Source organism: Bos indicus, chromosome 1, assembly GCF_029378745.1.
Source record: "Bos indicus isolate NIAB-ARS_2022 breed Sahiwal x Tharparkar chromosome 1, NIAB-ARS_B.indTharparkar_mat_pri_1.0, whole genome shotgun sequence".
NCBI classification, from domain to species: domain Eukaryota; kingdom Metazoa; phylum Chordata; class Mammalia; order Artiodactyla; family Bovidae; genus Bos; species Bos indicus.
The window spans coordinates 7,820,655-7,845,825 of record NC_091760.1 but is presented as its reverse complement, the minus strand read 5'-3'; the positions used below and the strand labels follow the sequence as shown (position 1 = coordinate 7,845,825).

Sequence of the window (25,171 nt, the reverse complement as noted above, 5' to 3'; positions counted from 1 at the left end):
ATGCCAAGCAGTATGCATACGCTGGGGTGTTGGTTGAACTCAAGCCAGTTTCCAAGGCACGCACAACCCAAAAAGCCTTAAGAATACCAAAACTGTCTAAACTTCCTGTAAGGTTCTCTATTAGAATTTCTTTTGATGAGTTTCTGTAAGGCCCAGTCAGCCATACTGCATCTAAATTCCTTTGAAATGCCAGAAACAGTGTAAAAGTGTTATTCAGTGACCTCATATAACCAACACATAGTAGCACATGTTCTGTAAAGTAAGTTTACTTTTTACAGTGTTCTTTGCTTTTTTCAAACCTCTATGGTATAAAAATTGACTTGCTTAGTTTATATGTCAAGAAGCATATTTTCAGTTGCATTTTAAGTATCTTTTTTTTGTTCTCTGCTGCTAAAATATATGTATTTTAAGTCATCCATTCAACACATCATTCAGCGCTAGTGAAACAAGTTAACCTGTCTTAGGGATTTTCTGAGCTGTGAAAAAATACTAAAAATCTAGTCCAGGGATTGACAGACTTCCTATAGAGCACTTCCTATAATTAGTAAATGTCTCAGAGGCCTTGCAAGCCACTTCGTCTCTGTCTCAAGTCTCCAACTCTGCCTTTCCCTTGTAGAAAGCAGTCATAGACAGGATGTAAATACCTGATCACATCTGTGTTCCAATAAAACTTACATAAAAAGACAAAGAGCAGGCCAGATTTATACTGCAAACAGACCCCCTGATAACTTGGGTGACTTCCCTTAAGTGCCACAGTTTTTCATTAACAAGGTTGAGACAAAACAGGTCATCAAGATCCAAGAACAGTGGTCCTCAGACAAAGAGGCTTCGATAGTAATATGTTTATTGCATCATCCATTTAAGGGTGCAAGATACAAACACAAAACACTTCTTAATTTAAGGAGAATATGAAAACATCAGGCAATTCCTATAGTACTACTACAAATACAACCTTCACCTACAGTAAAATGAAACCATTTAGTCATTTTGGTCTTCATCCCAGTCTTTCTTCCCACTTGGAGGCTTGGGCCCACCCGCTGGTTTTGCCATGATGATCTGCAAAACAAAATTCACACGAGTACACTTACAAACTCAAGCTTTAGAATGAAGAGAAAGAATATTTTTCTGAGCCTGCTTTGTTATTAAGCAATCATCACCAATGAGCAATCTGTTATTACATCGCATATGGAACACTAGCGTAATGTTGGTTATCATCCAGCAGGTGAGCTTTCTGTTTTGTGGACATTAACAGCAACAAAATTCACATTCATTAGCGGGAGGCCTTCTAAGACATGCATTTCAACAACCCAATGTGCGGAATGTGAGAAACATTTGCATGCATCACTGTCATCAATCAGTTTGGCACCTGATTTGCTATTTATATGAGAGATTCATCTTGCCAACCATCTTTATCCCAATTTCCTTGTGGTTTAGGAGCTTTAGGTCCACCTGCCAGTTTTGCCATTATAATCTAAAGTGGTTGATAGGTAAAATATATATATATATTAAAGTTCAACAACGATATTTCCTAGTACCCTTTAAGTACAAGAATTGTGTTCATAAACAAAAGTCCTAGCACCTAGCTGCCTAGAAACTTACACGCCAGAAGGCTCATTTATCTAGAATGCACTAACCCACCATTTCATAAGTATGACCATCTAGCGTTTTTAAAGGATTTATGTTTGGGCAGAAAAAAGGTGGTGGTTGCAGCTTTGGGCTCAAATGTATTTGGGAGAAGTTAAAGTTAGTTGGCTTTCCAGAGTAGAACTTCTAAAACCCTGAGAGAGAGAGAGAGATATATAAATGAATTTAGCTTGAGTCTCATGCAACACAAGTCATATCTTCACTACCACCTTCAATAGAGTCCCCCACCCCTTTTCAGAAGCTGCTTTCATGAAGAATTTGAAATTCCTGCAATAACATTTTACCAGTGAGTTAAGTGTTAGTCGCTCAGTCGTGTCCCAACTCTTTGCAACCCCATGGACTGCAGCCCATCAGGCTCCTCTATCCATGAGATTTTCCAGGCAAGGACACTGGAGTGGGTTGCCATTTCCTTCTCCAGGGGATCTTCCCCCAGGGATTGAACCTGGGTCTTCTGCACTACAGGCAGATTCTTTACCTACTGAGCTACAAGGGAAGCCCATGTAACTACTGGGGATAAATTCAGATTGTATTAAAAGCAGTAAGTAGTATAATTTTAGAACCTAAGTATACTTCAATTAAGAAAACAGACTGATGGGCCTCTTTTCAGAGTTTCTGATTCAGTGGATCTGGGAATGTGTATTTTTAACAAGTTGTTAGGTGATGAGGATACTATGGATTAGGGAACAATATGAGAACTAGTGAATTAAACACCTGAACAAACACTAATCTAGCCCTACTACACTGTCCAATGCTGAAAACTTTTCAAGTTCTTTTCTAAAATCCATACTATGCAAAATTAGGTACAACTATACTGAAGAGTACAAGCTCATTACAGTTGGATGGGTTCCTCAAGATAGGTATGTCGAGTGCTAACGGCAAAAACAATGAACATCCTCCCTTAGGGTAAAACTTAACACAGCCTTCCTAGGTTAAACCCCCACATCATAAGTACCTGTGTGAGAAAGGCACTTGTTATTAACACTACTGTCTTGCTTGGCTAACTGGCATGCAAAATATTCCTTAAGAAACTTTTACTGTGAGACTTCCTGCTTATCTCATGCTTCAGTCTATTTAGCTTCTCCTGTCCCCTTCTACTTTTTCTTGGGGCCCCCATTATCTCTGCTTACAAACTCCAAAACCATTTTTTTGTAAAAACTGTATGATGCACTGATGTAAAAATACACAATTACTAAATCCAGTCCATGGATATCCAGTTCCATTCCTGGTCATCTCACATAGCAAAGAGTTCTTTACCGAAGTGAAATCTGTTTTGCTATAATTACAACCAACTGGTCCTTGCTTAGAATAAGTCCCATCTCCTTTCCATCTCTATGTAAAACTCTCTTTCCTTTCCATTTCTACCTAAAATTTGCTTCTCCCAAGATTAATTTGGCATGATTTTCATTTAATGGATTTACACTATGGCTCTAGCAATTAAAATTTTCTACTCAATATTTAAAAGTTATTCATTGGTTAATAATCACTCCTAGAATTCTAGAAAAAAATAGATTTCATTAAGTTTACTAGAAAACACTTTTGAAAAATTGTGTTTTCTGATTTAACTCAATTCGAAATAGTCTTCACTACTTTTCTTCTTTGCCTAATTCCTCAAAAATATTAGCAGAAATACTATGATAATTTTAACACCTGAGGACCTTAAAACCCCCAAGACAACATCTGTCACAGAAGAACGCTTTTAACCACCAGGCCGGCCCTGTCATCTTCACATTTCCTTGATGGTAGTACAGATAGTGGTCCAGACCTTCCAAGAACCTGAGTGGACGCCTGAAACAGCACAGTAAGAACCCTATATATATAACAACACTCTGCTTTTTCTCACCTGTACAAGTCTATCAATCAGGTACAATAAGAGTGTATTCAAGTTGGCAGCATCACTACTCCTCTACTTTGGGACTGTGTGCTAAATCACTTCAGTCATGTCTGACTCTTTGCGACCCCATGGACTGTAGTCCACCAGGCTCTTCTGCCCATGGGATTCTCCAGGCAAGAATACTGGAGGGGGTTGCCATTTCCTTCTCCAACTTTGGGACCAGGAAATAAAATATGTTGATCTTATCATTGAAATGGCTAAGAGACAGTGTACACAGCATGGATATGCTGGATGAAGGGACAGTTCATGTCCTGGAGCAGGAGAGCATGAGATTTCATCATGCTACTGATAATGCCATGCAATCTGAAATATATGAATTACATTTTTCTAGAATTTTCCATATAGTAGTCTGGCATTAACAGATGACTTGTGGGTAAAATGAAACCACAGAAAGCAAATCTGCAAACAAAGGAGAGAATACTGTAGTCTGTAATGTCTGCTTCAGGGTTTTATGACCCTTCCATATTCCATATGGAACTTCCTCTCTTAAAGAGGGTTTTAAGATAAAGTCTTGAAAACTATGAATCTAAATGAGATTTATTTTACCCATTTCAGTTCCCAAGTGGCAAAGGAGTCTTTCATTGGAAAAATAATTTTAAATTAGCTCAATCAGTAGTTTCAATACAATGTATAACTATAACAGAAAAACAGAACTTTTTTGGGGGGAAGGAGGACTACTTTACTTTGAATAGAAAGAGAATATATTTTCATGTTTTAGTCCCATGAAAATATACTTTGAACTACATAAAAATTATTATTTTTAAAGAACAATATTTCATTTCTGACTCACCTGATCCACTCTGAGAACAGTGACGGCAGCATTAGTAGCCAGTTTAATAGCCCAGTATTTTCCCAGGTAAGTATCTAGAACACCAGCTTCCAACATGTCCTTTACAGCAGGAACTTCAGCCTGTCAACACAGAACTGTTTTTATGCTTTCATTCTAAAGGTTTACGTGAAAATACTTATACTCAATAACAGAAACATGGCTACTTACATAAAACTAGAATAAGTAGCTAGGCAAAGTACTACCCTATGTACACAATAAAGCAGAAGGATAACTAAATTCTCTATCAGACAAACTGAAAAAGCTGTTGTTAAAATCCTGTGCTCACAAATCAGAACATTTTCTGATTTTCCTTTTAACGTCTATTTTTACATTGTACATTCACAAAATAAAGTTCACTTTTTTTTCTCCCAAATACCTCAATATCTAATCCAACGTTTTTATTTCCTTCTTGATGTACTGCATAGAGTTTAGAGATTACTTCATTGGCCTTAACTCCAGAGTTTTCTGCCAGTGCCCGGGGAATAGCTTCAAATGCCTCTGCAAACTTCTTAATGGCATACTGTTCAAGTCCAGGGCACGTCTAAAACAACAATGTGCTCATTACTCAATTTTATTCAAACAAAAACAAGACAGTCAGTTTATACACAGAAAGCCATGTACCTCTCCATACGATGTGATCTGTTTGGCTAATTCAATTTCTGTTGCTCCACCTCCAGGTACAAGACGTTTATCCTATAACATACGGTTAAAAAAAGTCACCAAGAAGCAATGTCCAGTTTCCTAAATCTTTTCAGATTCCAGCACTCCACCAGACTTAGAGGGTTAAATCTGATTCAGTTACAAATTTTATAAAACTTGAATTCCAATTAAAAAATGGAGTGATCTGGACAAGCTATCTTACCTCACCGTTAAGGTCTGGTATATGAAAAAGAAGAATCAAAGTGAAGAATGGGAACAACACTGTGCAGTTACCTACATTTTCACAGGTCCAGCACCAATAATTTACTGAATAAGAAGCTGAAGTGCAGTGGAAGAAAAACCACCATAAACTCTTTTAGACAGTTAAAAAAGGAAGCCTTGATTAGCTGCTCCTTTTCATATTTCATTTTAGAAAATTCATCAACAAAACACTTAAATGGAGTCTTACGGAAAAAGGTGCTGTGCTTTACACAAGCCACTCATGTTTTTCATTTTGAAGTTCTCAGGATGTTTAGGAGTCTGCCAACTGTGTTTTTGAGGACTTAAAATTACTAAGTTATGATGAATGCTAATACTGACCCTTGTGAGAACTTTGAAAGTATTAACACCATCATCTACTGCCCTCTCTATATCATCCATCAGGTTGTCTGTAGAGCCTCGAAGCACTATGGTAGAAATGGCACCATCTTCCTTTTCTGTCAATAAATTAAATATATATTAGGAGATTAGTAAAAGAAAATGAACTCCCTACACATCAAATATGTACATTTTACCATGACTACTCACCATGCTTAAACACAACCACTTGTGTATCTCCCACCTCTGACAGGTAAACACTGTCACAATGCCCCATTTCTTCAAGGACAGGAGGATTCTGTGAGAAAATGATTCTTGTAATAATCTAAATAGGTTCAACTATCTTTTAATAGTGCCCCAAATACATACCAATCTAGGAAGAGCTGTAGCACCAACTGTTTTGCATAATCTTCTGAGATCCCATTTTGAGTTCAGCCTTTAAAAAACAAAACAAACACCTTAATAGAAGGAGATACCATAGTAAAATACAAGAGATTAAACAGGAAACTGTTCATAGGGCCTCAAGTCACCTTCTTTCTTCCCTGAAGGTTCAAGCTCAGAACAGGTTTGGACTGCACTGTGCAATCCAGCCACTTACGTTTATGGAATTATTCTAGAATTGAGAAAGTTTTCAAGTCTCCTTAGGATGTCAAGGGTTTGTAGTTGTAAAACACAAAGGAAGCCCTGGCACATAGAAAACTTTTGCTTTACTTTGGGCAACTGAATGTTCTGTGAGAAAGAGAACAGTGATTTCCTCTGCCCATTATATTAAGAAAGGTGGGAATGGTTAAGTTGTCCAGTGTAATCCATAAACAAAGTTTGTTCCTAACCCCACACTCTAGCTAACAGTGTGTACCAGATTTGTGTCTGGTCTCGTAAGCTCTTCCTCTTGCCTGGAACACTCTTCCCTTGCTCTCTTCAATTAACATCTGTTAACTGGTCCTTCAGCTCTCAGTCTAAAGGTAGGTTTTCTCAGAGATATTTCCTATTCTCCTAGACCAAGTGAAGTCCACTTGCTACGTTATCTAATACCTCATACTCTCCCCTTTTAACATGCTTAACAGTCTTTATGGTGTGCTGAATTTATTTGTTCATTGTTTCACCACCCAAAGTCATTTACAATCTGGAATAACAGATGCAGTCCTCTCTTACCTCACCAACATGATATTGTATTTGTTTGCATAGTGAAGAGCCATGTCTGCCACTCTGCCACCTGTTACTACGACATTTGCACCAGTATCAGCAATAGCTTTGACTTGCGCATCCATGAGATTTTCTTCTCCCTTACTAAAATTCATCAGTTCTTCAGCACTCTTTATCAACACCGTTCCCTAGCAAAATAAGCAAAGATTTTCTCTAAAACCATTTCATCACTTTGGTGTTCAAAGTCACAGAATAACATTAAAGAAACAATTTAAACATGCACATATTATGAAACAGAATATAAAATCTGTACGAAACTAACAGAAATGCAGCTTGCTCCTAGACCAACAACTTCTCCCTCTGCCACACTCAGCACTAATATATTTGCTCTTTGACAGGCACTTTTCATGGAAAAATTAGAGAAACTATACTATGAGAGGTCAAGCAGGTGTCCTGACATCTGTCTTCTGATGTCAACTAATGTACTGAAACAACACTGTGATTCTCAAACTTCCTCTAAAATGTGGACAGAATGACCAGGCCCATCCCACCCCAAACCTGTATAATTTTAAAAGCCACCAACTGCTCAAGATCTCAAGAATTGCAGGGATGAAATCAACAGTGACTTATAAACTTCAGACTTACTATGTATTTTCAAATACAAACTTCCAATTATAACTGTTACTAACTTCAAATTATGTTAGCCTATTTTTGTTTCAGGATGCTCCAGAATTTCAACGTTATTTAAAAAATTGCAATGAACAGCCCACAAATATCATTTTTTCATTGAACATTTAATCTGGTGAATGCCATATTCACTGGATTAAGAGCAAACTCCACCTCAATGTTACTGAAAAGGAAGCCCAAATTTTTACCTTCAAGATTCTGAAATCTACATACCTTAGTTTCTGTTATCATGCCATCAAAAGGACAAGAGTACACTGCTATTTTTGCATCTTTGACAGATGTTACATCACCTTCAGTCTCCTTCTTAAAAACCATGCCATGCAGTACTGAAGAGGAATGCACACCAGAGCCCTGAGGAGTTAGATACCAAAATCATCAATGATTTCATGAAAATAACATCAGGGCTAATTGACTGCTTCTGCATGTACCAAATATATTCATTACTAAATAATGTACTACAGCAAGGCAGGGACTCTTGGGGATGATACAGTGGTGGACAGTAAAGCACAGCAGTCTGTTCATTGTAGGGATCACTGTGGCAATGAGCCACAGTTACGGACCGGGATCCTGCAGGATACTTGGGGAAAAATCAAAGAACAACTGCTCTAAGCCATTCATTCACTCAGCACCAATATACCAGGCTGGACTGTCAGTGACACGGACAGAACAGGGATCAACGCCAAGTTTTTGATTTCACACGCACACCAGGTAACAGAGAAGGGGAGGCAGCGCATGGATGGTTAGAACACAGCATGTATATCACACACACAGCTAGCACACGTACTTATGTAAGTTAAATTTGACTATGATAACAATCACATGTCAATGTGTAAAACCAACAGTTACAGGTTTTACTGTATCACAATTTTTATCAAGTATATACCTTTTAGATATTAAAAGTATGAATTTTATTACAGAGCAACAGAAAAACTTGAACCACATTCAAAATTCCCTTCTAAGCTCATTTTTATAAATCAGCATATATGAAGAATACAAATATTAGTATTTTGTTTATGCACTAAACCTTCCAACAGTTATGGAAAAGTGATGACAAGAATATGTTGATATCCTTTTAAATTCAAAGTATCACAATCTAGCAATATCAAAATCTTAAATGAAGGCAGGAAGTCTTAAGTGTCTAAAACTTACAAGGTAAAATTTAGATTAACAGTTTTGGGGGAGGGGCAGGGGGAGGAAAAAAGACCTATCTAGATAACACTGATGCATTTCTAAACTTACCAGAATCTTACAAACTCTGATGTTATCAACATTGAAATGGCCAGAGTCAGGAAAAATGGATACTGTTAAGAAAAGAAAGACATATCAAAAGATACATTGGGAAAACAGAGAAAATATCTTAGCCATATGAAGACATTTTAATTTTGGATTTTTTCATTTACTGATATATACTCACCACATGCCTGAGCTATAAGCTTGGCCAGAAACACTTCATTACCATATTGTTTACTCATTACAGAGGTATGAAGTAGAGACGACACTTCATCAACATCCCGTAGATTTTTTGCAGAGCAACATACCAAGTCAGGAAGAATCTCATGAGCTTTTTTGCAGGCTATTTCATAACCTTCTATGACCTTAAATGTAAAGAGTAAAAATACTTCCTCAAAGGACATAATTTTGACGTGTCTTAAAGTATCTCATTTTGGTAACCCTATGGATACAGTATTTTCAATAGAAAAACACAAAGCACACTCCCAGGGTAACATTCATGGCAAAGCCTACTACTTAAGAGTGCAGGCTTTGGTGGCAGCCCACATTTGAACCCCAACTGCCATTATTAGCTACTCGAGCAAGGTTTTTCTAACTTAAGGCTCACTTTCCTTATCTGAAACAAATTGGGATTACTTTTAATAGGCCCCACTCACAGGGTTCTTGTAAGGACAGAATGAGACATTGCATGGGAAGCACATGTACTACAAACCCTGACACAGAGAAAAGTGCACAGTACTAGCTATTCCCATAGTACTGACTTAAGTTTCAAACAGTAGGTATACATACACAAGCAAATTTGAAACAGGGGTAGGTTATAAAATGGACAGTCACCTCTGAAACTGACAGGCCAAGTCTGAGAAGCTCTTCAGCTAATTCCAGAAGAGCTCCAGCAAAAACCAGAACAAAGTTTGTGCCATCTCCAACCTCTTGCTCTTGCATATGAGAGGCCATTACAATCATTTTTGCAGCAGGATGCTGTACCTGGTAGAAGGGGTTTGAATTTAAACAGTAAGTTAAACATTTGACCCTTAAAGCAACATGAAATTTTTCCGTTCCATTTCTTCTTAAACTAACAGACTCCAATCTCCTATGGGTGAAGTAACTCTTCTGATCTCACCTATAGTGTGGTCACAAGAAGACAGTCCAGGTCCCCTTACACCCGTCAGCACGAGTGCACCACCGCAAAATGACGGTAACCTCACAGGGCACTTTCTTTCAACGGTCAGTCGCTCAGTATGTACACTGTATACATGAGGTTCCTAACACTATTACAGGTTCACTAAATTAAAAAAGTAATTCCAACCTAAGGCACTTTTAAAAAAAGGCTTCAGGGGTGCTAAAGTAGATGTCATTTAGCTTGGTGGTAAGTCTCAATATTTATGTATATCCTCATTGAAAGGGGTTATCAATTATGGTCTAAAAAAAGAAAAATATAAAATATTTCTTAAAGTGTATCAAAATTTTAAGTGGTCCTTCCATAGAATTTACGAAGTTTTTTAAAGAAATAAGCAAGGAGTGACAACCGACAGCACTGAGAAAACTAAACAGCTGACACTGGTTTATTATGAAGACACTATCCCCATCATACTTATATGACTCCTGAGAACATCACAGAGTACAATGTTAACCTTCATAATGACAAGTCCCTCTACAAATATCTCGTCGATCTGTTTGTTCAATATTATTACTTTAACACTGTATTATTATTTGCGCTTCCCTTGTGACTCAGATGGTAAAGAAATCTGCCTGCCATGTGGGAGACCCAGGTTCGATCCCTGGGTTGGGAAGATCCCTTGGAGAAGGCTATGGCAACCCACTCCAGTATTCCCGCCTGAAGAATCCCATGGACAGAGGAGCCTGGTGGGCTACAGTCCATGGGGTCGCAAAGAGTCGGATACAACTGAGCAAGTGACACTCTCATGTCATTATTTAAGAAGCTGGAGAAACGTTAACTTATCTATGGAGTTCTGACTAAAGAATTAACCCTGGTGCTTTAAGAAAAATTCCCTAAGACTGAACATATCCTTCAATTAGCAGCTGGCTGAGGAGTAGTACTCCATGTGTGATCAAGCGCCAGACTGTCCTCATAAACCCGCTGACAGTTATCTATTCTACAGACTCTGTACCATCAAAACTGTAGGTGAACAAAATTCCACCAACTGATTTAATTTCACAAACACAATTAAAACAAACCCATCTTAAAATACCAGCAGTTTCTACATTATAGAATAATTCACTTTAGTGTCACGCTCTAAAGACAACATTCAATTTGATATTATCGGCAAATATATATGTATATTTTATCACAACCAACCTCTTCATAAATAACAGGAGATTTTAACAGGAGCAAAGATGTTAAACATAAAGAGGATTCTCTATAATTAGGAATATCTATACAATGAATTTTCAAGTTGGGAATAAAAAAAAAACCCTTATTATCCAATGTGAATGAAATAAAGGTTATTCGATGTTAGAATACACTGAATTTTTGACATCACCAAAACATTTCTTGGGTTTTTAAAAGAAATAACTTACTTCTAGCTCTCTTAAAATAGTCGCTGCATCGTTTGTCACAAACAATTTCTCCAGGTGGTTGATAACCATTTTGTTCATTCCTCAAAAATAGTTAGAAAAAGAAATCCATCATCACTCAAACCCTTCTCCAGACACCAAAGAAAATCCAGTGAAGAAACACAAATTTGCTATCCATTCCCTGAAATAACTTTGTAAGAACTCAAAATATATTACCTATTCTTAAAGCCACAACCCAATGGCTTCCCCTGCCTGCACAGCTGTATTCTTTCTTTCCTGCCAATTTCATATTTTTGTTCAATTTAAATTATATTGAAATGTACAAAGACTAAAATTATTTACTTGAAAGTATATTTGTTTTGCTTATTCCATAAATTTGTATCAATTAATTCAGTTGATGGTGGGAAGCAAGAGAGAATTTTTCTCCCTTAAATTGTCATTTTACGTAAGAGACTGTTCCACAGCTGTAACAATGAACACCAGGTACCACCTCAAAGGTGAAAGCACGATAACTTTTCTATCCTCTCAATAGGACAAAAAGTAACATTTTGATTCCAACTTTCCTAAAAAGATCTGAACTGCTGATTAAAGATTAGGAAAACTGTACAGGAGTTACTGAACTGTGAAATAGTTTTCAACACCATACTGTATTATGGCTAAAACTCTCAATTTACATATAATATCCTCAAATAAGTTTCAAAGAACTACTATACAAAATTCTATTATAGTACTGTATTTTTTAAAACATGAATTTAGAAATTACCATTTGGTCCATATGCTGTACGAGTTGTTTGGGCCAGCTCCTTGCAAGCCTGTATGTTCCTGTACACAGCCTCTTCTAATCCTGAAAAATGCTGTAGAAGAAAACTTCTGATTAGGCAGGACAGTGAATCTCAATAATTTCTTCATTTTTAAAATGGGAGTAATGTAACAGTACCTGTCTCAAAAGACTGTTGATATTATCAAGCAAAATTTATGTATGTAAAGCATGGTGTTTGGTGTTCCTATGATACCACAGATACCATCATAATCTATGATCCATAGATTTGTCCACAAATTGAATGAATAAAGCATGACATTTTTAGGGACAATGGGTACCTACTTACACATCAAAACATAAAGCCTAATTTTTTTAAAGTGTAGTGAAAAGTGCAGAGAAGAGTGCTAAGACTGATTAGAAAAAGCATATGAACCATTGCAGATAAAAATACCTTTCCAGAGTCTACCAATTCTTTCTAAAAGCTGAAATGTGGTATGAATATGATAAAACCTGAGCACTGTAGAGTCAACAGGTCTATGTTCAAAGGGAATTAACATATTTGCCTTATACATTTTTAGAACTAAAGCATACAGATTTTGAATTCTTATTTGAACTGAAACAAACTGCTCGTTTGTACACATTAATTCCAACATGTATATACTGAAAACTGAACTGCTCACAGTATTCAAATTTTCAAGTTTTACAATGAACTTCTTTTAGACATGGGATTTACTTGTGCGTCTCAGATAAATTTCAAGAGCCTCTGTTCATGCGAACATTTTTTTAGAGCTGCTTTGCCTGACAAGAGTAGGCATTTACCACAAGTGGTTATTTAAAATTTAAGTAATTAAAAACTCAGTCCCACAACTGCACTAGACACAGTTCAAATGCCCAGTAGCTACATGTGACTAGTGGATACCACACTGGATAATGCTGATACAAAACACTTCCATCATAGCAGACAGACAAAACTGCCTTATACTCTCCTTTTTTCCCTCACTCCCATTCTCTGAGGAACAGCCACTCTGATCATAAATCAGATCCTACCCAACAGTTCAATGACTTCCCCTCACTCTGAGGATAAAATGTAAATCCCCTGTAAAGGCTACAAGGTCCTACACCCTCTAATCCTTGCCAACAACTCTTCTAATTTCATCTCTTACCATTCTTGCCCTCCCTTGCTAAGCTTCAGTCTCATCTTTTTCCTTACTGTTTCAACAAGTCAAACTCACTTCATCCGGAGTTTGGTCCCTTATTGGTCCTTTAGCCTGAAACATTTCTGCCTTTAATCTTGGCCACTAAGCACAGAGCTGAGAGTTCTTTCCTTAACATCTTATTTATTGTTCTACCCCAAACTTTCCCTTTTAAAATTTTTTTTAGAGGCGCACTTTCAATTTCCTTTATCATTATTTGAAATTATCCTTTTGCTTATTTGGTCAGTTATTTCTGCCTCAGAAGAATAAAAAAATATGGACACTTTCCAGCCTTTTAAAAAAAGTGAGTTCATGTCATTTTCAGCAAAGCTCTTTCACCAATACTTACAGTAAACCTCCTTACCTACTAGAGTCACGTTATCCCCAAAGTGCATCCTTGCCAACAAGAAACCTAGCTCCCTCAAACTGTTATCACAAATGGAACCACACTATCTACACTCCTTTAAGCACAGGAAGTCTGGGGGACAATAAGGGAACACAACTATTTGAACATAAGAGACACTTACAGTAGTGTGTCTAAGACATTTTTTTAAAAAAACATGCTGTTGAAATTACTTTCAAGCTCTCGCCATAAAACAAAAGCTTTACTTAAGTCAGGGTGTCACTTACTTTGTTGGTTACAACTATTTCCGTCCAATCTCCCCAACTGAAAGATGAGGAAAGTAAGACCCAGAGAATTAAGTTTTACCTCAAGCTGGCTAAGTTCAGACCAGAACCCACTGGGATTGTAACTAAGGTTTATCCTATTACAATGCACTATTTCTGTGAACTAAAAGGGGAGCCCGCCGTTTCTCCTTTGCAAGAGTTGCCTCGTCCCTCTCCTCCCCGGACCACCCGCTCCTGGAGCCGTTTCGCAGTACTCAAAGCAACTTCACCTACGTTATTTCACCTACTTCGCGCCTCACAAAGGAGAACCTCCTCACTCCCGTTTTACTGACGGAGGAAAAATGCAAAGAGCGGCCTTCACACCCTGTGCGGCTACAAAGCACAGAACGCGCTGCCTGCGGCCTCGTCGCCCACTCGCCGTTTCTGGCCGCTTGTCCCCTCTGCTGGGTTCGTAAAAAAAAAAAAAAAAACCGAAATGCCCGCGGCCCTCGGCGGCCGAGCTCTCCCGAGAACACCTCCCTTTCTGGAATCTTCTTTCCCTCCGACCGCTATGTCGGGTGGGCACGCCGGGCACGTTCGTAGGTTTCTCTTCTTGGCTGCGGCCGCCGCGGCTCTCCCACCTCACTCCCCCTTCCTCCTTTTCTTACCTTCGCTCCCTCCTTGAGCATCTGGGCAAAGCCCGGGGCCTTGGGGACGTGGAGCGCCATGACCAGTCTGCAGGGAGCCGTTCACGCGCCCTCTCAGAAGATCCTGGAGGAAGCGACAGGCGCGCACAGCTTTCTGGGAACGTAGCGTGCGGCCGGCTCACGCTCCTCCTCTCTCTTCAGCCCGACCCGACTCTTCCCCCGGCGGCTTAGTCTATGAAGTCTCGCGAGAAGGAGCAGTTCGCGCCGCCAGAACTGAATTGACGATTCTCGATCTGGTCGATCGATGGGGCGGCTCGGTCGGGCTGGGCCTTCTGTCTTCCGGCCGACGCACGTGTAGGCTGCCTGGCGGATGTGGCTCGCTGCCGGAGGTTCGTTCCCTTCGCTTAGACTCACAGGCTCTGTGCTGGGGACTTTTGAGTTTTGTCAGTTTTGTCCTTGAGTTTTGCCACTCCTTCCAAGAGTAGCTTCCGTGTAAATCTTCCAGAGCTTCCCACGATATCAGCCAGGTGGGCACCCCTTTTTTTCCGAGGCCGAGCACCTGCCTTCATCCTCCAAATCTGTGGTTGAACTTGCGCTCAGACTTGGGCCCTGTAGCAGCTCTGGGGACTTGAAGGTGATAAATGAAAATCTGAAAGGAAAACTACGTACTGAGTGCTCATATGTGCCAGGCCCCGTTATTTCCTTTATGTTTGGTATCTTAGCTAGTGGTCAATCTTTTATTAAGTACTTCCTTTTGCAGTTTACAAAAGGTAGTTTGTACAAGATCACAGCGCTAGTAGTGTTAAAACTAGGATTTCTACCCAGATTAGATTGCAAAATGCACTTTGTTAGACAACTGTATTCCCCTTTCCTCCTTTTTTTTTCTTCTGTTTTTTTGGCCGCCCCACAGGCATGTGAGATCTTGGTTCCCCTAACAGGAGTGGAACCCCGCCCCCCCTGCAGTGGAAGCATGATGTCTTAACCACTGGAACACCAGGAAAATCCCTTTCCTGCTTTTTCTTGGAACTATAAACCCCTTTTACTTTCCCACAGTCCTTTAAAACCTGACCTCAGTGTCATCCCACATCAGCACATGACTGATTTCAAAAGACCGAATGAAGACAGAATACTTTAAAGAATAATTTCACACAGTGAAAGTAATCCACTCTCCTAGTGGAAAATATAGACAACTGAGTAGAACGTTTGGCTTGTCTTTTGTTCCTTGGTCAGACACTTGCAAATGATTTATTTTCCTTAAATCGGGACAGATTTAGTGTGTCTTAAGGAATAATCAAATGTGTTACATGTACTATAACTTTTTCTAATTAGCACTTAAATGCGTAATTATTAAAAAATATTTTTGCCAGCCATCTCAAACAAACTGTACGTGAACCACCTTTTGGGAAACATTCAGCGATCCTCAAAGGGTGGTCCAAGGACAACGGGAGATTTCCTTACGGTTTAGACAGTAAATAAATGAAAACTAATTCATCTCACTCAAAAAGACCATTGCTTATAAACATAACCAGCAACAACAACAAAACTGAAAGAGATTAAAGATGACAATAAAATTTTAATAGTAATTAAGGTATCAAGTCTTGATAGAGACCATGGTAGATAATTCGAGGATAAAACTATTGATGAATCAAATTTCCACGGTAAGTTTTAATAAAACATTGATCTGGGGACTTCCCTGTCAGTCCAGTGATTAAGACTCCACTTTGACTGCAGGGGGCGTGGGTTTGATTCCTGTTAGGGAACTAAGAACCTGCATTCCTTAGCAACACTGCCAAAAACAATAATAAAAATAACAATAACAAAGTTTGAAAATTGATATTAATTTTAGTAAATTAAAAAGGAAATGGGAAGGATTAAATCAGTTAAAATCTTCTGTATGGTGATTGATCAAGAATTAAATTGATTTAATTGCTAAGAAGAATGCTTTTTAGATAAAAATTCATTTTGTGTTACTTGGAGTAGATGGTGTATTCATAATTGTGAAATTAAAAGCTCAAGGGCAAAATTTCCACTGGATCCAAATAATTAGCCAAATATTCCTCGCCCAGACTAAAAAGTAAACACACTCAGTATGGCTCGGGGGCTGGGTCCTGGTCCCTGCTTGTGGCACCTGTATCTTTGCCCTGTTGGCCTTCCTCTCTGTCTTCTGGCCACAGAAGCCTGAATAGTTCATCCTGTCTGCTTTACCTCCTCTGCTTCAAGGTCTCAGGCTCTGCTCTGCTCTACCTAGAATGCTCACCTGCTCCCTTTTGGCCGAGTTAGTTCTACTTCAGTAAACAAACGCTTATGTTAGAAAGCCTTTGATGACTCCCAAGACATTCTCTGTGAGTCATTCTCACAGCTTCCGTGCTTCTCCTTCATAGCACTTATCCTGGTTATGACAAAATTTGTTGCAGTCTTTCCCAACTGGTAGGTAGGCACTGTATTGCCAGCGTATATCACTGAACATTGCATGAAGCAGAGACTTATCGGATGGCTAAATGGGTGTCTGCGTGTTACTGAAAGGTGTGGGGTCTGGCTGCTCACTGCTCAAAAGCCAATAAACAGGCCAGGTTGGTGGAAAGGAAAGTTTGCTTTATTTCAGATGCTGACAGCTGGGCAGGAGGGTGGACCTCTATCCCAAGGCCGACTCACCTCGCTGGCAGCCGGTGGGGCAAGAGCTTTTATAGACAGAAGAAGAGGGCTATGTGCAGAAACATCACAGTCAGCTCTGACAGTCATCTTCAAGTTGGTCAGCAGTGGTCTGACTAGTGTCATCTTGGTGGTTTTAGGTACAATTAATATTCAGTTCTAGGGCGGGTTGGTTTCCACTGTGTTGAGGCCAATTCTCGGAATTGTGGCAGCCCATGTCATGGCTACAGTCTGGTCATCAGGTAATTAACTTCTCCACCTGGTAGGGGTTTCAGAATCTATAAGACAGTTCACAAGATATGGCTCAGAATTTTCTCTACAGTGTTAGAGAAAGAACTAAAGGTCCTTGACTATGCTTAATGAGTATATTATTATTATTTGTTCTCCTTTGACTGTTTCCCTGTTTCCACATGTTCCCATTTCTCTGATTAAACTTATGCTTTGACTAAAGTTTTCCACAAACAAAAGTCAGGCTGAGGACACGGGGTGGGGTGGGGAAGGCCCATCACATCCTGCTCCTTTTTATGAAGAGAAGACCAAGAATTGGGAGATGAGGTTTCTAGTCATCTCTACATGCTGTGAAACCAGAAAACAACACAAAGCAATCAAGAGGGTTTGCTCAGGAGCTTGCAAAGGCCAGGGAGACACAGTTCGGTCCCTAGCATTCTCTGTGCTTATAGGAACATGTTTGTCCTGATTACTTTAGCTGGTAAATCAGATGAGGTTTGCGTTGATGAACGTATTGTCCTTATCAGATCACCACCTATCAGCTTAGGTGTTGGACCACCTTTCTGTCATTTGAGGAATTTATTCTGTGGATCCCATAGTAGGAAGAACTGTTCAAACATCTGGTCTGTTAAAGAACAAATGAAGACATTCCTTAAGCCTCAAGTCACCAGGAGCCACTTTTATGGGGGCATGCTGAATGGTAAATTTGTCACCAACTTGATTTGCATTTAGAGGCTGCTTTTTCACATGGGGTAAACCTAGAGAGGTGACTTCCCTCTATTCTGAGAGTACTGGTCTATGAGTTAGGCTCTCTGAGGTTGCAAGGAAACAAAATGCTGAGATCACTTGGGGTGGTTATTAAGAATCACAAAAAAGTAAGAAATTGCACAAATATCTAAGAGCCAGATGACTTTTCATGTATACAGATAGGGTATCTCTGAGTTACCAATCTCATATCTTAGTTTATCGCTGTTTCTATGCATTCCACCAAGCTGGCATTTGATTCTCTTTATCTCTTTCAGCTGATTTTTCTTCTTTCTACATCTTAGCTTTGGCTGGCATCCTTTTCTCTATGTCTTTTAGTTTTCCCACCCCCTTCAGAATGAGTCTCTGTGTGTTTCATTCTTAAACATCCCCAAAAAAGGGTCTGGTTCATTCAATATATTGCTATCTAACAACTCTCCCCCCACCCCAGGTTTGACTGAATTCTCATCAAGGATACTACAAGCTTCTGTGGCTGCCTAGGCTGAAACAAGACTTCCTGGTGCACTTAATGGTGACCAGTGGACTAGGATCATCTGTGACTTTAGTATAAAGAAAGCTTTGCAGCTGTTTTGTGTGAAAATGAGCTCTGCATGTGCCTGACATTCAGAGTTTCATCACTAGTCCAGTCAATTTGTCCAAGGCTAGGCTGTAGTTAGCGTCTCCCTTAAAGCCTTTCTGGATCCACGCAAAGTAAAAAGAAATGTATATTTAATTGTAGGCTTCCCAGGTGGCGCTAGTGGTAAAGAATCCACCTGCCAATCCAGAAGAGTCAAGAGACAAGGGTTCAATCCCTGGTTTGGGAAGATTCCCCTGGAGGAGAAAATGGCAACCCACTGCAGTATTCTTGCCTGAAAAATTCCATGGATAGAGGAACCTGGCGGGTTATAGTCCATGGGATCGCAAAGAGCTGGACACACAGCACATGCAGCACAACACACAGTTAATCACTTCTTGGTTATTACCATTCTGAGAATGGAGGTCGTGGACTGGATGAAAGTGATCGTTTCCCCCTCACTGTAAATGTTGGCTTAGTTGTCCCATGACTATTTATAATTGAACTGGTTCAGTTACAGGGATGAGAAAGGTGAAATGGAGTGAAACAATGTATTTAAATTCTATTCTGAGGCCTTAGATCTCTAGAGATTGATGAAATCTCTTAGATGACTTGAGAGAGAAGTTCCCCTTCAGCTGTTATGAATGGATTGTTGATAAACTAAAACTATGTTTATCAGTCCCTCTCTTAGTAAAATTAGAAGTTACTGCCTTAGTTCTGCTAGATTGGCACGCTGGTGTGGTTCTCAGACCAGAGAGCTGAAACTGTATGTCCAGGTTTCCTTGCAGTTATATATGGATGTGAGAGTTGGACCATAAGGAAGGCTGAGCACTGAAGAATTGATGCTTTTGAACTGTGGTGCTGGAGAAGACTCTTGAGAGTTTCTTGGACTGTGAGGAGATCCAACCAGTCCATCCTAAAGGAAATCAATCCTTAATATTCATTGGAAGGACTGATGCTGAAGCTGAAACTCCACTTTGGCCACCTGATGGGAAGAGCTGACTCACTGGAAAAGACCCTGATGCTGGGAAAGATTGAGGGCAGGTGGAGAAGGGGGCACCAGAGGATGAGATGGTTGGATGGCATCACCAACTCAAAGAACATGAGTTGGAGCAAACTCTGGGAGATAGTGAAGGACAGGGAAGCCTGAGTGACTGAACAACAGCAACTTGCAGTTATGATTCAGGACATAAATAAGTCTCCACCAGTCAGAGACCTTATGTGAGGGTTGCAAGGTGGTGGGGAGACAGAGTCTATTTTCATGCTGCTTTGCTCTTCCAGCAAGCAGAGTCATGAGCCGATGCCGTTTTGGCATTACTGGTCCACTAGTTACTCTGCGTGCAGGGGCAGCTGTGGTGATGGCGAAGTCTTCTTATCCTGGCTTCCTGCTCTTTGCATCACAGCTGCAGTGGTGTGTTCTTGATCTCAGGCTGTCCAGTGGTGAGTCCTGATGCCAACCTTTCTGATCATACAGGAAATATAAGCTCCCAAGGTGGGTCAGTTCTGAGACACCTAGGATTTATTCCTGGAGGCCCACCTGAGAACTTGCTTCTCCATTTGTCCATGGTGGACTTCTGAAGCATCTGATTCCTTGTATGAAACCTTTTCTGTTTCTGATACCTAGAGTGGTTTCTGTTTCCTACATGGAATGCAGATGGAAGCAATTGCTGTGTTTGTGATAGTGGGTGGGCTGAGGGCTGATGGTTTAGGAGTCCTCAACTGAGACAATTATTATTCTCCAAGAGGCTACCTGGATTTGTATTCTTGGAAATGAGAGTTCCAAGAAAGCAAGCAGAAATGGGCAAGGGCCTTGTCAAATCTGCTGCTATCACACTGGCCAAAGTAGGTCCACGCCCAGGGTCAGTATAGGAGGGCAGCCTCAAAGGGTGTAGACAGAAGGAAGCATGAAAATTGAGGACAAGCGTGCAGTCAGTGTACCAAAGGAACCAATTTACTGTGTAGGATTCACTGGAAAGCAGCATTGCTTAAATTAAAATTTTCTTTTAGTGCACAACTGATATTTTTTGTTTCCTTGAGCCGCAGTGAATGGCTGCTAACATCTATATTGAAAAGATTCAGGCTGAAAATTAGCGTGGTAGTTCTTTGCACTGTAGAACTTTGGTGTCTTAGTTCAGTTTAGATCAGTCGCTCAGTTGTGTCCGACTCTTTGCGACCCCATGAATCATAGCATGCCAGGCCTCCCTGTCCACCACCAACTCCCAGAGTTCACCCAAACTCATGTCCATCAAGTCGATGATGCCATCCAGCCATCTCATCCTCTGTCGTCCCCTTCTCCTCCTGCTTCCAAATCCCTCGCAGCATCAGAGTCTTTTCCAATGAGTCAACTCTTCCCATGAGGTGGCCAAAGTACTGGAGTTTCAGCCTTAGCATCATTCCTTCCAAAGAACACCCAGGACTAATCTCTTAGAATGGACTGGTTGGATCTCCTTGAAGTCCAAGGGACTCTCAAGAGTCTTCTCCAACACCACAGTTCAAAAGCATCAATTCTTCGGTGCTCAGCTTTCTTCACAGTCCAACTCTCACATCCATACATGACTGCTGGAAAAACCATAGCCTTGACTAAACGGACCTTTGTTGGCAAAGTAATGTCTCTGCTTTTGAATATGCTATCCAGGTTGGTCAAAACTTTCCTTCCAAGGAGTAAGCCTCTTTTAATTTCATGGCTGCAATCACCATCTGCAGTGATTTTGGAGCCCCCAAAATAAAGTCTGACACTATTTCCACTGTTTCCCCATCTATTTTTCCTGTTTCCCCATCTATTTCCCATGAAGTGATGGGACCGGATGCCATGATCTTTGTTTTCTGAATGTTGAGCTTTAAGCCAACATTTTCACTCCCCTCTTTCACTTTCATCAAGAGGCTTTTGAGTTCCTCTTCACTTTCTGCCATAAGGATGGTGTCATCTGCATATCTGAGGTTATTGATATTTCTCCCGGAAATCTTGATTCCAGCTTGTGATTCTTCTAGCCCAGTGTTTCTCATGATGTACTCTGCATAGAAGTTAAATAAGCAGGGTGACAATATACAGCTTTGACGAACTCCTTTTCCTATTTGGAACCAGTATGTTGTTCCATGTCCAGTTCTAACTGTTGCTTCCTGACATGTATATAGGTTTCTCAAGAGGCAGGTCAGGTGGTCTGATATTCCCATCTCTTTCAGAATTTTCCACAGTTTATTGTGATCTACACAGTCAAACGCTTTGGCATAGTCAGTAAAGCAGAAATAGATGTTTTTCCAGAACTCTCTTGCTTTTTCGATGATCCAGCAGATGTTGGCAATTTGATCTCTGGTTCCTCTGCCTTTTCTAAAACCAGCTTGAACATCTGGAAGTTCACAGTTCACATATTGCTGAAGCCTGGCTTAGAGAATTTTGAGCGTTACTTTACTAGCGTGTGAAATGAGTGCAATTGTGCGGTAGTTTGAGTCTTACTTTTCCCTTTATTTATATTTTGAAGAGATGCAGAACTTTTAAGGAGGCACAATATTGGTGCTTCCTGAAGATATTGAGATGTTTGCCTTGGTTAGTTCCTCAACTTTCTCAGCTTTTACTTTACTACACAGACTATCTTCACCCTGGATTCTTGTTTGAGAATATAACTTTTAACCATCTTTTATCAAGTTCTTATCAAAAGCTCAGTTGCAAAAATTAACATTTGAGGGAAATTCCATTTAGGTAATAAGTTTTGCCCTGGGATCAAGCCAGAGAATCAACATTCTAGTTCTTTGGAGGACTGAGTCTGACAAAATGCATTTTTGGTATCATACCATTATCTTATATGGGTTGGCCAAAAAGTTCGTTAGGTTTTTTCCCATAATGTTATCATGGAGTAGCAAAGGAATAAAGAATAGTAAAGGAACAGCCAGTTGTAACAGCCTCTTAACTTTATTCTGGGCCTGTTTTTGTGGATGTCAAGCATTTCGTCACACAATATCCTTTTTATATGCATGTGTGTTTAGTCGTGCCTGACTTTTTTTGGCCGTATGGACTGTAGCCCACCAGGCTTCTCTGTCCATGAGATTTTCCAGGCAAGAATACTAAAGTGGATTGCCATTTCCTCCTCCAGGGGATTTTTCCAATCCGGGGATTGAATCTGTGGCTCCTGCAGTTCCTGCATTGGCAGGTGGATTCTCTACCACTGAGTCACTTGGGAAGCCCTTTTTATATGTCCTGTGGGGAAAATTAATCATTCAACCATTGTTTTTATCTTATGATCCCAATGAGTCCTACAACTTCTTCATTTCTCTGTTAAATTACTAGAAACTTTGAGCCAGTGTGTAGCACAGCTCTACCAACTATATGGTGTGACGTTTCTGTAGACTACTCACTAGTTGGTTTTATTGTTTTCTTCTTTCTTATTTTGCCCAGACCATCTCAACTTAAAAAAAAATCTTTATCAATGTTATTTATTTTTATAAGTCACATCAAATCCTTTATGGTATGAGCTGAGTATTTTTTAAAGTGCTAGTTTATGGGTTTACAGATACGTTAGGGATGATTAAAGGAGTTAGAGGCTTTATTGCAGAATGACCTTTTCCCTTTCTTTCTTCCTTCGTTTCTTTTCTTACTAATTTAAATAGAGAAATTGACAGTTTTGCTAGAAACACTACCACACTATAAGTAACACAAAACCAAAGTGTAAAACAAGCTTGAGACCTTCTTACATAACCATACATTAATTCCATTGAAAACAATGAAGGGCTGGGACTTCCTTGGCGGTCCAGTGGTTAAGACTTCGTGCTTCCATTTAGGAAGGTGCAGGTTCCATCCTTGTTCAGAGAATTAAGGTCCCACATGACATGGGGGGAATCAAGGATGATTGTAGAATTATTTTCTTAAGACACACACATTCATTAATTCATGTAAAACAGGGCCCAATTTTGTCTAGTTATTTAGCACATGAGCTAGTACTTATTTCTGTGGCTGGATTAGCAAGGTTGCTTGATATTTCAAATGCTTATCGGCCATCATCATTCTCACTGGTCCTATTCTTAATGTTTTGGCTATTTTTGTTACAATGATTTCTACTGGGATTTTCATTAGGATCAGTCATTAGTCTCAGGGGAATAAAATTAAGATCTATGTGTCTATATATGAAATGGTTGGGTAGAGCAACTACATTTTCTCATTGCTATCTGACGGGGCTGTTTTCTCTTCCTTAACAGACATTCACTCTTCTGAATCTATTCCGAGCTGCACTGCTGAGATGAAAGTTAAATTGCTTCAGGAATCTTGATGAAGAAGAAGGAGACAGGCTACCAAAAGTCCCTTCCAATATATATACATATATATATTTTTGTTTTGGTCCCCCTACGACATCATCCAGGGATCTTTGACAACTTAAGAAAACAGTTTAACAACAGTTAGAAATTAACTTCCTGAGATGAATAAGGAAATGTACTTAGAAAGGCTAGAAAGCAATACGTGTTAGAACATGCAAGGCAAGGTTTGAAGCATGTAAAAACACACAGTCACTCAAGATGATTCTCATACTTTGCAAAAATTACAAAGGAAAAAGGAAAAAAAAAAGTAGCAAGGAAAATACGTGTCTCCAAGCCTATGCACTTTCTCCTTGCTTGAAATCTGGAATGACTCTTAGGCCTTTGCTTGGGGCCTTTGGACTGAGAATTGTGAAATAATGCAGCTCATTCCTAGAAGCTTTATCTTGTGGTTTCTCAGACAGATCAAATGCCAACAGGTGTGGGCAAACGCAAGCCAAGAACAATCAGACCAAGTGACAGATAACAGCCAGACAGACAAGGACACGACATACTTAAAGGAAATTTGAAAAACTAGAGAAACATAATTGGGGCTATTTAGTGAAGCCATTGCATATATCAGTGTTTTAAAGTGATCATTGGCTATAAATAAAGAAAATAACAATTCTTGCATTTCTTTAAGTGGTCACTGAGTATATGAAATACATTTAAGTTCTGTCAAAAACAATGGCAAATTTTGGAACATTTTCTGATTTTGGTTCTTGATGGAGCTTCACTTGTCTGGAAAATTCGTTTGTAAAAACAACCTCATTCCTCTCATATTATATATGACTGAAAGGCCATTGTATTTAACATTGTGTGTGTGTGTGTGTGTGTGTGTGTGTGTGCATGCTCAGTAGCTAGTCATGCCTAACCCTTTGTGGACCCCCTGGACTGTAGCCCACCAGGCTCCTCCATCCATTAATTACATGCTAATGACATGGTCAGGCTTCCCTCGTGGCTCAGGGGTGAAGAATTTGCCTGCCAATGAAGGAGACGCAGGAGACACAGGTTAGATCCCTGGGTTGGGAAGATTCCCTGGAGGAGGAAATGGCAACCCACTCCGGTATTCTTGCCTGGGAAATGTCATGGACAGAGGAGCATGGCAGGCTACAGTTCATGGGGTTGCAAAGAGTTGGACACAACTCACCATACCGAATAACAACAACAACAAATGACGTGGTTAGTGTGTTGTTTGAAGCAATGTTGTGACAACTGTGATGCAGGATCATAACTGTTTATCACTCTATGTGAAAGACAACTATGGTAGTTAAATTCTTTCAATGCAAGGCAACTAG

General features: G+C 39.7%; 1 protein-coding gene and 1 long non-coding RNA gene across 3 annotated transcripts; one reads left to right on the top strand and one right to left on the bottom strand.

The window, feature by feature from the left end:
- Nucleotides 1-827: 827 nt before the first annotated feature.
- On the bottom strand, nt 828-14,579 carry CCT8 (chaperonin containing TCP1 subunit 8). Of its 2 annotated transcripts, XM_019958193.2 has the most exons (16): nt 14,423-14,579; nt 11,959-12,049; nt 11,199-11,278; nt 9,495-9,644; nt 8,845-9,025; nt 8,670-8,731; nt 7,644-7,781; nt 6,753-6,931; nt 5,970-6,036; nt 5,811-5,898; nt 5,604-5,719; nt 4,986-5,057; nt 4,741-4,905; nt 4,326-4,445; nt 1,367-1,471; nt 828-1,056 (listed from the first exon to the last, which is right to left on the bottom strand). In XM_019958193.2, the coding sequence occupies exons 1-15, from the start codon at nt 14,480-14,482 to the stop codon at nt 1,379-1,381; spliced, it is 1,662 nt and encodes a 553-aa protein (XP_019813752.2). In that variant the 5' UTR covers nt 14,483-14,579; the 3' UTR covers nt 828-1,056; nt 1,367-1,378. The 2 variants fall into 2 exon arrangements, with proteins under 2 accessions (XP_019813752.2, XP_019813698.2); XM_019958139.2 differs by lacking the exon at nt 1,367-1,471.
- A 74-nt stretch (nt 14,580-14,653) lies between these two features.
- Nucleotides 14,654-24,506, top strand: LOC109556841 (uncharacterized). Its single transcript, XR_002180452.2, has 2 exons — nt 14,654-14,790; nt 23,781-24,506. It is a non-coding gene; the product is annotated as an uncharacterized lncRNA (long non-coding RNA).
- Nucleotides 24,507-25,171: the final 665 nt, after the last annotated feature.